At 39.4% G+C, this 16,097-nt stretch overlaps 2 protein-coding genes across 3 annotated transcripts in view; one reads left to right on the top strand and one right to left on the bottom strand.

Annotated features, from left to right (window-relative positions):
* Positions 1–856: 856 nt before the first annotated feature.
* LOC139550735 (transmembrane protein 70, mitochondrial-like) lies at positions 857–3,996 on the top strand. 2 transcript variants are annotated; one of them, XM_071361845.1, is made up of 3 exons: positions 857–1,215; positions 3,128–3,239; positions 3,350–3,996. In XM_071361845.1, exons 1-3 carry the CDS (start codon positions 1,033–1,035, stop codon positions 3,796–3,798), a joined length of 744 nt encoding a protein of 247 aa, XP_071217946.1. In that variant the 5' UTR covers positions 857–1,032; the 3' UTR covers positions 3,799–3,996. The 2 variants fall into 2 exon arrangements, with proteins under 2 accessions (XP_071217946.1, XP_071217945.1); XM_071361844.1 differs by having other exon boundaries at positions 934–1,215; positions 3,134–3,239.
* A 6,268-nt stretch (positions 3,997–10,264) lies between these two features.
* LOC139550734 (junctophilin-1-like) overlaps positions 10,265–16,097 on the bottom strand; it is a 28,450-nt gene continuing 22,617 nt past the window's right edge. The window contains exons 4-6 of the mRNA XM_071361843.1: positions 15,378–16,066; positions 15,097–15,193; positions 10,265–14,879 (exon numbers count right to left, since the gene is read on the bottom strand). Of these exons, the coding sequence (XP_071217944.1) occupies positions 15,113–15,193; positions 15,378–16,066 (770 nt within the window). The 3' untranslated portion in view covers positions 10,265–14,879; positions 15,097–15,112. The remainder of the gene's footprint in view (positions 14,880–15,096; positions 15,194–15,377; positions 16,067–16,097) is intronic.

Raw genomic sequence — 16,097 nt, 5'->3', positions numbered from 1 at the left:
CCCCTGTATTTAGCCTCGATGTTGATATTTTACTGCTACTCTTCAATTATTTGTTACTTTTATTTCTTATTTTTTTAAGGTATTTTTCTTAAAGCTGCATTGTTGGTTAAGGGCTTGTAAGTAAGCATTTCACTGTAAGGTCTACTACACCTGTTGAATTTGACGCATGTGACAAATACAATTTGATTTGATTTATGCGGTGAGACCGTATGTACAGAAGCCGCTGCAGTGTTAAAATTGTAAAAAGTTTGGACATGTGGAAAGTGTTTGTCGAAGGAAAAAATATGTAGTAGTTGAAGAGTCAGATGAAGCATGTTGTTGTAATTGTGATGGGAATCACATTCCCGAGTTCCCGGAGTTCCCTGTACGGATGAAGGAGGTCGCAGTAGCTAGGATCAGGGCCAACCAGCAGGTCTTCTATGTGGAGGCAGTGAAAATAGCTGGAGTGAGTAGAGAGGAGATGGTAGTGGATGTCCCACAGTCTGCAGTGAATGCCATGCAGGAGAAGGATCCCGACACACTAATAGTGAAGAAGGTGGACTTTGTTGTGTTTATAGTGCTAGTGATAAATTGCACTAGTTAAACTTAGAAAACATCAAAGAAGCTAGACATCATTGTGAAGGCAACAAATCGATTTCTGGATCTCCAGGACTTTACAGGCGAAACGTAACAGGGAGTACTGAATGAAGAGGTTCCCCCCTCCCAGGTTGTTGAGTCTGTGTAGGGATCTGAATAGTACCGTTTTTTTTTAAATTCAGGGTAGTATTGTGAATTTCTTTAGTTTTCTTTTTTTTGGTAATTAGCATGAATTTGTTCATCCAAAACATATTTTGTTTTTGCAGTATTTTGTCTAACCCGTACAGTAGGTGGCAGCAATACACCGTATGAGTGCAGTCTGCCAATAAACCTCAAAGAAGAATCCTGTACGTACCACTGCCACAGAAGAAGAAAGGGGCGGGGTTTAATAACAGTGCTGTTGTGCATGCAGTTAGCAAAGAAGCTACTAAAGTGGCTTAACTTTATGATTGTATAATGTTTCAGCATTACTTTGCACGTGGATTACGTACTGCTATTTCTCAAACGTTTAGTAAACAATTTGCTGCCCTCCGAAATGGGAGGCCTGCTACTCACGCGTGTAGAAGGCTGCCAATGAAGACCGACGAGTATTTGTATCACGCTGTCAAAAGGTCGTTTCTCAATGATGCGGCTAAAAAGGTAACGTTATTTGGCTTTATTTTGTCCTCACTTGTCTGGTAGATAGTTCTACTTCCAATCCTGGGATATATGCCCTATTATGCTAGTTACGTAGGTTTTTTTGAGCTGAAAGAAGCTATGTTAGCTAACTAGCTAGCCTAGTGGCTCTGCGTTCGATAGTTCTGCACTCGATACATTAGCTATGTATGATTTACATGCTCCTGACCAAACCGGACGCGCGCATGTTGATTTTGTACACCCACACCAGACACGATCAGGACATGCATGTTGAAATATCAAACCAAACTCTGAACCAATTATATTAATTTGGGGACAGGTCGAAAAACATTCAACTTTGATTGCAATTTAGCTTGCTAGCTAATTTTCCTGGGATATAAACATTGGGTTGTTATTTTACCTGAAATGCACAAGGTCCTCTACTCTGACAATTATTCCACAGATAAAACGGTAAACTGAATGGGTGGGTATAATTTGCGGAACGTTCCAACAGGAATATGTTCCAAAAACTTCGTAAATAACAAGGTTGCCAACAAACAACGCATACAAAGTTGTATAGCGGCCGAATAAGATAGCGGGTAGGGAGTGGGCTATTTCATTAAGTTTTCACTCACCACGTTAATTCTGAAAAATGTCTCTGGTAGCATATGGACAAACATTAATAATAAGCTACGGGTTGAGTTGATGCCTATTCGGCAGCTAGTTAGCTAGGTGACTTGATCATGTTACTTTGTATGCATTGTTTGTTAGAAACCTTGTGCTTTACGAAGTTTTTGGAATAGATTCCTGTTGGAACGTTCCACAAATTATACCCACCCAACTGAATTCCTTTATCGTCATCTCTCCTCCTTCCTCAGGCTTCTATTTTTACTTTGGACTTTATATGGCGGTTGGCAACCAACTTTAAGGTGCTTTACAATAACTGGCTGGAGTGTAGACGTCAGTTCATCTTTCAATCACCCACGTGGGTATTAGCTCATAAAAACCAATGAGGAGTTGGGAGAGGCCGGACTTGCAGTTTAGCATCCCAAATAGAACCTATTTTTATTTTAGCACCTGGCCATGCAGACGCTCGCTGTCGTGTGCACGCAATGATTGAATAGCATGTATGTGTACATTTATTTTGCAACGCGCACGTGACGCGAGCGGTGTGGTCAGCATTTTATTCAATCATTGGTTCTATTTGTGATGCTGAACTGCAAGTCTGGCCTCTCCCATCTCCTCATTGTTTTTTAGGAGCATATACCCACGCGGGTGATTGAAAGACGAACTGAAGTCCACACTCCAGGCCAGTTGGTGGTGGTGATGCACCTTAAAGTTTGTTGCCAACCGCCATATAAAGTGAGAAGAATCCTGAAGGAGTTGAGATTCCTAGAAATGAACTAGGTTTACCCTTTTAGTTTAATTAGGATTAATTGTCGGAGTAGAGGACCTTGTGCATTTCAGGTAAAATAACAACCCAATGTTTCTATCCCAGGACAAATTAGCTAGCAACAGCAAGCTAGCTAGCTAAATTGCCATAAATGTTTAATGCTTTTCAACCTGTCCCCAAATTAATATAGTTGGTTCAGAGTTAATTTTGATATTTCAACCAGCGTGTCCTGACCGCGTCTGGTGTGGGTGGACAAAATCATTATGCGAGCGGTGTGGTCAGGCCTGATCTGCACTGGCCTGGTTGTGCAAGTGCATTAACTTTTGAAAGTGCGTTAGATTCAATTAATCTCTACAACCCCCATGGCACATCGCGTTATGACATATTTGATCACACTTTGTAAGATCTCATCTGAAAGGTAATTAAGAATTGGACCAAGTTCTTTTTAAACTGATATATTATTTGTTCTGGTCTATTTGTAGCAGTTAAAGGCATTGTATGGAAAGAAATGGCCTAGTTTCTCATTTGTCTGTCTCTGCCCAGGTACAGCCAGCCTCTGTACTACGGATGGTCTGCTGCTTCTCTACATCTTCCACAAACCACTCTGAGGAGGGGACGCTCATCTATTCAGGGAACCTCGGCAATGCTGTCCGAGGTATTACTTTAATCACCATAAACAATCTCTCATGATCGTCTTCTCATCAACATTGTTATCATCATTGAATAACTAGGCCTAAACATGAATTGTATTTTTTGTCTTTGCAGGTGTGAAGATGTTCTCTTACACCAGTAGCGGGGCCAGCCTGTGTATGATGCCCTACATTCTTCTGAAGACTGGCATCAGCGTTCAGAGTCTTGTCCTGAAGGGGGCCTTCTGTGGTGTCATTGGTTTTTTCACATTCCTGACTCCAATCCTCCTCCACATCATCACCAAAGGCTATGTGGTTCGCCTGTACCACAACCATGACACTGACACGTACACAGCTGTCACCTACAACATCCTTCTGATGGAGAAAAAAACTGTGTTCCGTCAGAGTGAGGTCAAGATACCGGGTGTCAGCAAAATGTTCACTACGTTCTATGCCGACAAGAAGTCGATGCTTGTGAATCCGATGCTGTTCCCACTTCCTCATGACTATAACCACCTCATGGGTTACGACCAGCCCTTTTCATTTGATACGGAAGACTTGAATGGTAAACCTAATAAGAGTTAACGGATTTCTACAGATAATGCCAATGGCAGTCTGAACTGTTGAATGGAACGTGTGTGTGTGTGTACGTCTTAGTTGTTAATGTAGGGTATAAATTATATGATATCAAAGAGAACCTTTGAGAGATGTTGGTTTCTTCCTTTCACTAGTAAGAGGTAATGTATAGACATGGAGTATATGAATAAAATTTGTTTAAACAAAGCTTATGGATTCATTTCATCACTAAATTCACCTTTGACATGACTGTGATTGCAATTGTAACTTCCCTTCCTTCTGCTTCAAACATGCCTCTCTTCAGAAAAACACTACCAGTATTCTGTGGGCAAAATGAGAAGTTGCTACTTCTGATGTTTTGAGAAAGCTTGGGCACTATCAAACAGTGTTAATTGCATGAAAACAGGAGACCGGCAGTAAGTCAAACCATTGCAGAGTATCAACTTTACCATGATGTTTCAAATTCTGGGTACTATTTTGTTGTGTTTTGGCTGCTTCTGGACAGAAAAGTTAACTTTGCTGTTCAGAGAGTGTCGAAACCTGGTATACTTGGCATGGTAAGACCTTTCTATTTACTTTATCTAGTGATCATATAGAGAAGAATGTAAAACTTCTATACAGAATTTAATCAGAACGTTTTAGATAACTGTCTAGTATATCGCTGTGACTACATATACATTTACATTTAACTGACGCTCTTATCCAGAGCGACTTACAAATTGGAAAGTTCATACATATTCATCCTGGTCCCCCCGTGGGGAATGAACCCACAACCCTGGCGTTGCAAGCGCCATGCTCTACCAACTGAGCCACACGGGACCATGAAGTACTACTAGTACTAGTACTACCAGTACTAGTACTACCAGAACTACTAGATGTCTGGAAATGTCATTACTTTTATTTCCTCTGATACTCTTTTAGCAGGGGCAATGTAGGATTTGTCTGTGTCAATGTCACCCTGAAACAATGGAATGACAGTATTTACAGTTAACTCCTCAGTGATAAGAGAGAATTTCAGTTGCTATTTCAATTTTTTTATGTTTTTTGCTAAACACCTTTCTTTAGTTGTGTTGCATTCTTGACAGTTAAAACGGTTTAGGACCAAACCAATAGCTAACACACAATATGCTTTATTTTAACTTAGTGTTTCAATAGAGCCACAATGGTTTCGAGGTATGTGTCTGGTATAACAATTGGAAGTAAATAGAACAAGTTATCCCAGAAAGATTGCTTTTGCCCAGATCTGAAAATATGTAACATTCTCAAAGGAGGAATGTATCAGAAATACTCATATTCACCCACCATTCCAACTGTCAGAAATGGTATGTTGTTAAATTTCACTTCTGGTGGGTGGTGTGACTAACAGATGGTCATCCTCTTTGCAGAATCTCTACATGGTACTGTTCTCTTTTATCTCAGGGCCTATGATGTGTTGCCAAAAGTGAGTACAAGTCTTACTGTTGAAAACCAGATTCTATGTCTTCTAAAAATATACATATTTTAAAGACACACGGCTTTGCCTCCATGGTTAGTTTACCCTCACATTGTACACCTCCATGTGAAGGGCTTTGAGATATGTTATTATTAAGAATGTGAGTTTTAATAATGTGTTGTACATTTCATTTGCCTGATTACAGGGGAATTAGGAGGTTTTCGTCGAAACTGTGGAATTCAGACGACAGCCAAACTGGAAAAATTGAACGTCAACGTTACAACTGAAGTGAAATAGGGGGAAACGCATGTGAGTGGAGCATGACATTCTCATGATTTGCATGTATTGGTGTTACTGTTACAAACTGTAGCGTAATGTAAAATAGGTATAGTTTGCTTCCAGCAAAGTTGTTCAAGTACTAGTTTATTGCAATGTATGGAATGTTAATCCTGATGTACCAGAGACAAGATAAGACACACTACACACACGTGCAGATGTTGTATTGTAAATATGTGGCGGAGTAGTGGCCTGAGGGAACACACTGAATGTGTCAGGTAAGTTATGAGATGTAATGTCTTGTAGTATTTTAAACTGTATGTAATTGTCTTATGTTGCTGGATACCAGGAAAAGTAGCTGCTGCCTTGGCTAATGGGAATCCATAATAAATACAAATGCAAGACAACTAAGTAACTCAAGCTCTGAAAGCTCCTTCATGCCAATGAACGCTATATTCAAGTCAGGATATTGAGTCACTAATGTACTGTAAAGGATGTGATGACTACATCCACTAGGGTGCACTGTAAGTCAAGTAAAAAGAGGAACAAGCCAGTGTGGTATTCCACAATCATGAAACAAACAACATATCTTGTATGTAGCTATGGAATAAGTCATTCAGAAAATGTTATCTTGTTCCTTAAAAAAATATACTTTGCTATTTGGACAAATCAATAAATACCACAAAAGGGACTTTTCATGATGCCAGTTGAAGGCACTGGCAGGAACACATGGAAATATGTTCAGCCTGTGTGGATCAGCCAGAAAGGAAAGCCACTATCCCCTCCCTGACTCCCAGCCCGTCAGCCGGCCATTTTGGTCCTCCACTGTGACTCATGGGGATGCACATTATCAGCTGCTGAGTAGTGTCATTCATTGAGGAACTGATCTGATACAGATTTGATTTCTGTATGCGCTGCTCTAACCAAACAAAGGAGGAGCAATACTTAGATATATAACTCAAGCACACACTGTTTGTGACCTTTCTGTTTTAAGAGCTAATATATCTCTGCTCTTGTGTTATGACATGATTTACTAAGCAGTAGCTACAGCTCCTTTGTTAGTACAAATGATAATGATATTCAGCCTGTGTTTAGTTTACTTTGGAGGGCTAGAGCCTTGGCCTGGCAGGTGAATACATATGTAACTGAATGTTAAACTTGGTTGGGGCAATCCAACAATGTGGTTTATATATACAGTACCAGTCAAAAGTTTGGACACCTACTCATTCAAGGGTTTTTCTTTATTTTACTATTTTCAACATTGTAGAATAATAGTGAAGACATCACAACTATGAAATAACACATATGGAATCATGTAGTAACCAAAAATGTGTTTAAAAAATCGATTTAAATGTTCAGTTTCTTCAAAGTAGCCACCCTTTGCCTTGATGACAACGATGCACACTCTTGGTGTTCTCTCAACCAGCTTCATGAGGTAGTCACCTGGGATGCATTTCAATTAACAGGTGTGCCTTGTTAATTTGTGGAATTGCTTTCCTTCTTAATGTGTTTGAGACCAAATCCATATTATGGCAAGAACAGCTCAAATAAGGAAAGAGAAACAACAGTCCATTACTTTAAGACATGAAGGTCAGTCAATTACGGAAAATGTCAAGAACTTTGAATGTTTCTTCAAGTGCAGTCACTAAAACCATCAAGCACTATGATGAAACTGGCTCTCATGAGGACCGCCACAGCAAAGGAAGACTTACAGTTACCTCTGCTGCAGAGGATACGTTCATTAGAGTTACCAGCCTCAGAAATTGCAGCCCAAATAAATGCTTCAGAGTTCAAGTAACAGACACATCTCAACATCAACTGTTCAGAGGAGACTACGTGAATCAGGCCTTTGTGGTCTAATTGCTGCAAAGAAACCACTAATAAGAGACTTGCTTGGGCCACGAAACACAAGCAATGGACATTAGAGCAGTGTAAATCTGTCCTTTGGTCTGATGAGTCCAAATCTGAGATTTTTGGTTCCAACCGCCATGTCTTTGTGAGATGCAGAGTAGGTGAATGGAGGATCTCCACATGTGTAGTTCCCACCTTGAAGCGTGGAGGTGTGATGGTGTGGGTGTGCTTTGCTGGTGACACTGTTGGTGATTAATTTAGAATTCAAGGCACACTTAACCAGCATGGCCACCACAGCATTCTGCAGCGATACACCATCCCATCTGTTTTTTTGCTTTGTGGGACTATCAATTATTTTTCAGCAGGACAATGACGCAACACCACACCTCCAGGCTGTGTAAGGGCTAGTTGACCAATAAGGAGAGTGATGGAGTGCTGCGTCAGATGACCTGGCCTCCACGATCACCCGACCTCAACCCAATTAATCAAATCAAATCAAATGTATTTATATAGCCCTTCTTACATCAGCTGATATCTCAAAGTGCTGTACAGAAACCCAGCCTAAAACCCCAAACAGCAAGCAATGCAGGTGTAGAAGCACGGTGGCTAGGAAAAACTCCCTAGAAAGGCCAAAACCTAGGAAGAAACCTAGAGAGGAACCAGGCTATGAGGGGTGTCCAGTCCCAAACCAATTGAGATGGTTTGGGATGAGTCGGACCGCAGAGTGAAGGAAAAGCAGCCAACAAGTGTTCAGCATAGTTGGAACTCTTCAAGACTGTTGGAAAAGCATTCCAGGTGAAGCTGGTTGAGAGAATGCCAAGAGTGTGCAAAGCTGTCATCAAGGCGAAGGGTGGCTACTTTGAAGAATCTCAAATCTTAACACTTTTGATTACTACAAAAGTAGTAATATGTGTTATTTCATAGTTTTTGATGTCTTCACTACTATTCTACAATGTAAAAAATAAAAACCCTTGAATGAGTAAGTGTGTCCAATCTTTTGACTGGTACTATATATAAAGCGTGCCTTGGCTGTGAGGAACTTGACAGTGGATTTGAAGTGGTAGCTAGCAGCCCCGCAGGCAGCCGGTGGGTGGGTGCAATGTTGCGCTCCTGACAGAGAAGAGCAGGTGCCACTGTGCAGACGGGATGACCTCAGAGTTTTGACCCCCAGGGCCTATCAATCTCGCTCTATTGGAGAAAAGGGGGGGTTGAAGTTTAATGGAGCAGAACAAGCATGCGAGTTGGGGGGTGAATGGGCTGGAGTGGGCAGGGTTAATTAAGGAGCCTCCTCAGGCCCCCAGAATGTATTACCAGCTGTAACGGCTGCCATTTTGACCAGGGTGGAGAAGCAACTTTTCCCGAGGATGTTTTTTATGAAGTTGAGTTTTAAATGTGATGTGACTTTCAACACCTTCAACTAATGAATACATGTGAAATGTGTGTTATTATTTTATATACTTTTAATATGATTTTATTGTATCTATACCTTGAATAAATAAACAAATGCTTTAAACTTTGAGCATAATGAGAATTGACACCGTTGACTTGGTGAAAAGTAAATGTGTCTGGTATCCCACACAAGAAGTGATGAAGTGTGTGTGTGTTTGTGTGTGTGTGTGTGTGTATATAGTTGGAGATGTTTGGGGTTTGTCACTGTCTCCCGTTCACATGCCAGCAATACGCCTGTAACTTACGCTGTTTGACCTTGGCTATTCCCACAAAAAGATCTCTGAAATATCACACAGACTATGCTTACGAACCCTTTCTTTTTGTTCGAGACTTCAGCCGAGACCAAAGATCAGATAAGGACAGTACTTGGAGTAGATTAGTTAAGAGATTGTTGGATGGGAGGGCATTTGGAAATAAAATAACACCTGCGTAGGATTGTCTGAAACAGGTGTCCCAACTGTGTCAGTGCAATTATGTTTCTGGCATAAGTTAAAAGATGCAATGCCAGAATCATCTAGAGTCCTGCTGCTTCTTTCCAGTTGCCATGTATACTTTTCACATCACATGTTCCTTGTGTAGCAAGGGAATGGAGTGTACATGCATGCAGGATTTGTTAAAGACATGTCCTGTTGTGATTTCAGTATGGTCGGTCAGGCTTATGCGTGGAGTAATGACTGTTGAGAAAATTGAGGACAGTGGGGACAGAAAAATAGAACACTCAGTGTGAAACGTTATAGTGCTTCAAAGCTTCTGGACTCTCAGGAGGCTTTCTCCCCTAGAGGAACAGTATAAGGAGTTGCCATGGCTGCAATACATTCATTATTTGGGTCTGTTTCCACTGAACCGCTGTCACTTACAGTTGTTGTCTGGAAACACAAAGAGAATGTAACAAAAACAGTTTGTCAGTGACCTTCCTTCCATTCGCTGATACACACTGCGAGCAGAGTACATACAGAAAGAAATCCACAACCTCTTCCATTGCCTTCAAATGTGACACTCTCCCAGCAGCAGCTGTTGTACACTATTTTAGTCTCAGGATAACCGCAGCAATCCCTGAGACCAGGGACAATTTTCACTCTGGGGGGGGGGGGGGGGGGTTAGACTACTCCTAATATAATAAAATAGTACCCCTTCTGCTATGGCAGACCAGCTTAAGCAAAGGGGAATTCCCCCCTATCCTCTCGCCACCAACATTAATAAGAAGTTAAATAATTTGAAGTATTACATCAGTATGCTTGAGTAAAAACAATGGACCGTAATTCAAAGCGCTACATCCAGGGTTTTGGAGTGAGAACAATAAAACATACAACGTTAACATGAAACTGAGTGGGATATCACTAACACCTGTATATCTATGGTCAAATGATGTCTCTTTTCAGATAGCCTCCTTGCCTTCACTGATCCAACTTCTGATGAAGGACAAAAGAAAGCTGCCCCCCACACACAATTGGACAGACACAAAAAAAATGATGTAAACTTTCTTTTAATTCTTAATGGGGGGAACAACTGCCCCAAAATCCATTAAAAGCATTGTAGTCAGAAGATCATAAATTTCAAAACTCGTTATCCAATATAGCTTCATGCTGTTTTTGTATTCAGTGATGTTCTTTTGTAAGCCTGGCAAAAGTTCATAAATATTGAATTGATTTTAAAATCACTAATTAAAAATATCTATCAAATGGTAAGTTACTTTTTCCAAAGGTTTACAGACTAGTTTTCCAAAACACATTTTAGAAAAATACAATCACACCGAAAAATACTTACTTTGCCTTTAAAAAGTAACAGCTCGTCATTTTGGGCAAAAAAATGTATGGAGCATCAGGTACAATTAGTAGAAAATAGCCTTATACATAGCTGTGTGCAAATACAGTTTAGACAAGAAAAATACATTTATTGATCATTCATCGTGGTACTTTGAACTTTGCCTGTGCTCTTTAACGCTATGCTCTAAATGTTCTTTATTACTTTACATTCAGAGAAGTAGTGATAAACATATCTGGAGGCATTTTCCCTTCTGATGCTTTCTTCTTCCCATCTCACATACTCTCTGTGGCAGTCTATGACCAAACCTCTGTAAAACATCGCAATGTTACTGCCCTGACCTCCAACTAACACATCCTTCAACTCCTCATACCAAAAAAGCACTTTTATACATACTCTTAGCATTGTTGCAATGAAAATGTTACCATAACCAGTGAAAATGCATCTCATACACCTGTCAACAGTTAACCAAAATGTACGCTTTTATAAATATGATACATTTCATTCTATTTATTCAACTTTAGCTGAGAAAACAGAACATATTTATTATTCAAAAATAAAAATACATCTTCATGCTTAGCTAACTAGGCACAAAGTAATAATATATTGACGACAAAATACAGTAATTAGACTTTCATATGTAAGACCCTCTCTGTCTTCCCCAAAGTAAGTTGGAACATTCTAATGTTCTAACAGTCCTGACAGATGCTCATCTAAACATTTAGCCAACCATTTACTCTATCTGAATGTATTCAACACACATAACAAGGTGTAATTGCAGAGAGGGGCTTTGAGCATTGGACTGCTTTCACAACGGTGCAAGTTAGTTAGTTAGTATGAGGTCCAGTGTTGGTGGGGTGTTGGCTCAGACAAATTAAAGACTCAAATATTAAGCAACAAATGTGACATTCATCAATCAACCCATGCACAAATAGTTTACTCCTATATGACTAAATCAAATAACTCCTCAACGATTTTCTACAAGACACAATTGCATATTCTACAATACACAATTGCATATTTTCAAATTAAAATGAAACCAAACTAATCACGTTATTCTAATGTATTCTCTTCATGCGCCAATCTACTGTATATGTTATATTCATGTGGCAATAAATCAATGTCGGACGCCATATTTGCTACAAATTTGAACAAAATAAAAAATCAAGTTGGCAAGTCATGCCTCCATTTGACAATGTACAGTTGCAAAATGTAAGCCTTTATCTCAAAACTATTTAGACTACAATTATAAAACATACAACGTTAACATGCAACTGAGTTGGACATCGTTGCTGATTGAACACTAACACCTGTATATCTATGGTCAAATGATGTCTCTTTTCAGATAGCCTCCTTGCCTTCACTGATCCAACTTCTGATGGACAAAAGAAAGCTGCCCCCCACACAATTGGACAGACACAAAAAAATGATGTAAACTTTCTTTTAATTCTTAATGGGGGGAACAACTGCCCCAAAATCCATTAAAATCATTGTAGTCAGAAGATCATAAATATCAAAACTCGTTGTCCAATATAGCTTCATGCTGTTTTTGTATTCAGTGATATTCTATGTAAGCCTGGCAACAGTTCATAAATATTGAATTGATATTAAAATCACTAATTAAAAATATCTATCAAATGGTAAGTTACATTTTTCCAAAAGTTTACAGGCTAGTTTACCATAACACATTTTAGAAAAATACAATCACACCGAAAAATACTTACTTTGCCTTTAAAAAGTAACAGCTCGTCATTTTGGCAAAAAATGTATGGAGCATCAGGTACAATTAGTAGAAAATAGCCTTATACATAGCTGTGTGCAAATACAGTTTAGACAAGAAAAATACATTATTGATCATTCATCGTGGTACTTTGAATTTTGAACTTTGCCTGTGCTCTTTAACGCTATGCTCTACATGTTCTTTATTACTTTACATTCAGAGAAGTAGTGATAAACATATCTGGAGGCATTTTCCCTTCTGATGCTTTCTTCTTCCCATCTCACATACTCTCTGTGGCAGTCTATGACCAAACCTCTGTAAAACATCGCAATGTTACTGCCCTGACCTCCAACTAACACATCCTTCAACTCCTCATACCAAAAAAGCACTTTTATACATACTCTTAGCATTGTTGCAATGAAAATGTTACCATAACCAGTGAAAATGCATCTCATACACCTGTCAACAGTTAACCAAAATGTACGCTTTTATAAATATAATACATTTCATTCTATTTATTCAACTTTAACTCAGAAAAAATAACATTTATAATTCCAAAAATAAAAAAGAAATCTCCATGCTTAGCTAACTAGGCACAAAATAATATTAATAATATATTGATGACAAAATACAGTAATTAGACTTTCATATTTAAGACCAATGCACTCCCTCTCCTCTGTCTACCCCAAAGTAAACTGGAACATTCTAATGTTCTAACAGTCCTGACAGATGCTCATCTAAACATTTAGCCAACCATTTACTCTATCTGAATGTATTCAACACACATAACAAGGTGTACTTGCAGAGAGGGGCTCTGAGCATTGGACTGCTTTCACAACGGTGCAAGTTAGTTAGTTAGTATGAGGTCCAGTGTTGGTGGACTAGGTGGGGTGTTGGCTCGGCCAAATTTAAAGACTCAAATATTAAGCAAAAAGTGTGACTTTCATCAACCAACCAACCCATGCACATATAGTTTACTCATATATGACTAAATCAAACAACTCCTCAACAATATTCTACAAGACACAATTGCATATTTTCAATTTAAAATCAAACCAAACTAATCACGTTATTCTAATGTATTCTCTTCATGCGCCAATCTACTGTATATGTCATATTCCTGTGGCAATAAATCAATGTCGGACGCCATATTTGCTACAAATTTGAACAAAAGAAGAAGAAATCAAGTTGGCAAGTCATCATGCCTCCATTTGACAATGTACAGTTGCAAAATTAACCATTAAGCCTTAATCTCACAAAACAATTTAGACCACTATTTTTGGGGGACATTGATCCTTGATTGCACAATGAAAAAAGAAAAATATCTAACGAAGTGCAACCCACTTCCAAAACTACAGGCCTTTTGCTTTTTATGTTAAAATCAATCAAATTACAAACAACTAATTTGATACAATATAGGGTCAGTGTGCAGAAAGAACACTGTCAATGACTAGCTATGTTAACAAACCGCATCAGTGGCTGGTTAAAGATAGATACAAGTTGAATCAGGAGGAAAGTTATTCCATATCACCAGTTAGCCCTTATTCAGAAAATAAATGTCAATTTTTTTTCAATCACAAATCAGTGTTGATTACCTATGTAATCTCATACATTTGTGTTACATGTAGCCAGCCAATAGCTGATTAGTAAAAAAAACAAGCTGGTTAGTCAAATTAATGCACAATCTGTGTTTGTATACTGCTAAAATGCTTCAATTTCATATACATTACTCTCAAATTTGACAATGTAGAAATAACTGGAATTAAACATTTCAATTTCTTTCAAATGAGAACTGCTTTGTGTAGCATAGGCGTTAGGGAAATTCCTTTTGGATTTAAAGGATCTTAAAAAAGTTTGAGAAATGCATGGACTAGGCTTAAATAAATAAAACGCTCTCTTAATAATTTGTAATACATAAGGATAAACAAAGGAAAAAACACATGAAAAAACGAACAGTTACTAACAAATACACAAAATAAATGCACTTGAAACGGCCCACGCACAAGCATGTCCCAAAAGGAGAAGTTAGATAAGGCTGGGGAATGGAATAAGACTGGTGAGTGCGACTTAAAAAAAATATGATTTCTTATGTACCAAGTGAATATTATAGCAAATACAGAGACACACTCCCACGGCAGCAAAGTCTGCCGAAACACATTCCTCTGGCAGCCTTGTGCACTGCCTCTACCCACTAAAACGTCAGATGGTAAAATAGTAAGGCAGCTGCTAGCTTCCGTCAACTAAAAGTGCATCTCCGAACATATCCTGTCAAGCCCCTCCACCCCCCTCCACATTCCCCCTGTCAGGGCAGATGGAGAGGCAACGCACTTGACTGGTAACAGCATGGATCAGCAGATATTTCTTTTTGCTTTCGCAATGACTGCTTGCTTCAGCTTTCACAGAACCTAAGCGTGTCACAAATCATCGCCAGCAAAACGGGGCAGCGTCGGGGCCGAATGGTCCTGTTCTCATCTTTCTCCCGTGTTTCACTCTATTTCCAGTCCTTCTTTGCCTGTGTCTGTGCCTGACCGGCGCCATTTTTAAAGGCCATTGACGCAACTGCAGAGATAGGGGCCTGCGCCACTAGTTTTGATGAATTAACTGAAGATTGAAAACAGTAGGAAGGTCAATAGTTATGTTTAATCACATTCAGGCTTACTGTATCTTAATATTTAATGTAAAACTTGCAATTTACTCTTTAGGTAAACTTTTCTTTTACTTTATGTTACATTTAAAAATGTCATGGGACATAAATTACTGTATCACAATGCTCTACAATTTATAACACCTGAATAGATGTTATTGAGCTGATTCTTACCTCAGTTCAGATTCCGTCAGGTTAAAAAATGGACAAAAATAATTGCTAGACCAATATTCAACAGCATTACAAGGGCAACCAGTATTGAGTTTGGACCCTGTGAAGTAGAAAAGAGATACAGGAGAACATTTCAAAAATTGTATTTTTAAAGTTAGCTAGGCATTATCACTGAAAATATTAGACTACCTTTGATGTTTCACACGTTGTTCTAAAATGACACATTTATTTATCTTTGCTTCAGTTTTCCCATTTTCATCATCATACAGTATTTAGTTACTTACTGACTCTTCCTCTACGAAATCCGTGGTGATCTCCAAGCTGGCTTGTTTCCTAGTTTCTGCTAGACTTCTTGGCTTATACGAATCTAGTTTCTTAAGTCTTGATTCGGGTTTGCTTTCTTTGGATACCGACTTTGGTGCTATAGGTTTTGGGGTAGGTGTCCTGTACTGCGCCATAGGTTTTGCTGGCGGTGGCATCCGGGTGAGGGCGGACGGGGTAACATGCTCATCTATGTCCTCAGGTTCGTCTTGAGGGAACTTCACGTCTGCCTTCACGTAGTAGCCGTGGTACTCAGTGTCAGTGTGTAGCTGTCCATTGCCAGGGCTGGCGGGGACCGACTCCTCCATTTTGAACGGTTTCGGTTGAGGCAATTCCTGTCTTACTTCCTGTTTCAACGATGTCTTAGACACTGCCTTTGTGATGACCGGGAGCTGGCTCTCTGCCGCGGGGGTCTTGTTCTCTTTCCCTGGCTTGGGGGCGAGCTTGCTGAACAAGCTCTTCTTGGGCTCCGGGGTATGTGTTGACGGGGGTGTTGGTGGGGGAGATGACTGTGGACTCGCGGTGGGAGAGTTGTCTGGGGTTGTGCCTTTACGGTAGAAATGAGGGCTACTTGAAGGGGTCTTTTCTTTCTTCTCCTCTTGAACAATAGGTTCAATCGGTTCGTTGAACCTCTGCTTTATATAATCAGGGCCTAGAAAATGGAAGGACGTTATTATCATGAT

Source organism: Salvelinus alpinus, chromosome 23 (assembly GCF_045679555.1).
Source record: "Salvelinus alpinus chromosome 23, SLU_Salpinus.1, whole genome shotgun sequence".
NCBI classification, from domain to species: domain Eukaryota; kingdom Metazoa; phylum Chordata; class Actinopteri; order Salmoniformes; family Salmonidae; genus Salvelinus; species Salvelinus alpinus.
Note: the sequence above shows the minus strand (reverse complement) of the source record. Positions and strands in the feature narration are given on the sequence as shown.

Bases quoted from the DNA above. Each gene is read 5' to 3' on its own strand.
- LOC139550735 (XM_071361845.1), top strand. From the start codon at position 1,033: ATGTTTCAGCATTACTTTGCACGTGGATTACGTACTGCTATTTCTCAA. The intron at 1,216-3,127 runs GTAACGTTATTT...GTCTCTGCCCAG, and splicing joins TCAATGATGCGGCTAAAAAG to GTACAGCCAGCCTCTGTACT. The intron at 3,240-3,349 runs GTATTACTTTAA...TTGTCTTTGCAG, and splicing joins CCTCGGCAATGCTGTCCGAG to GTGTGAAGATGTTCTCTTAC.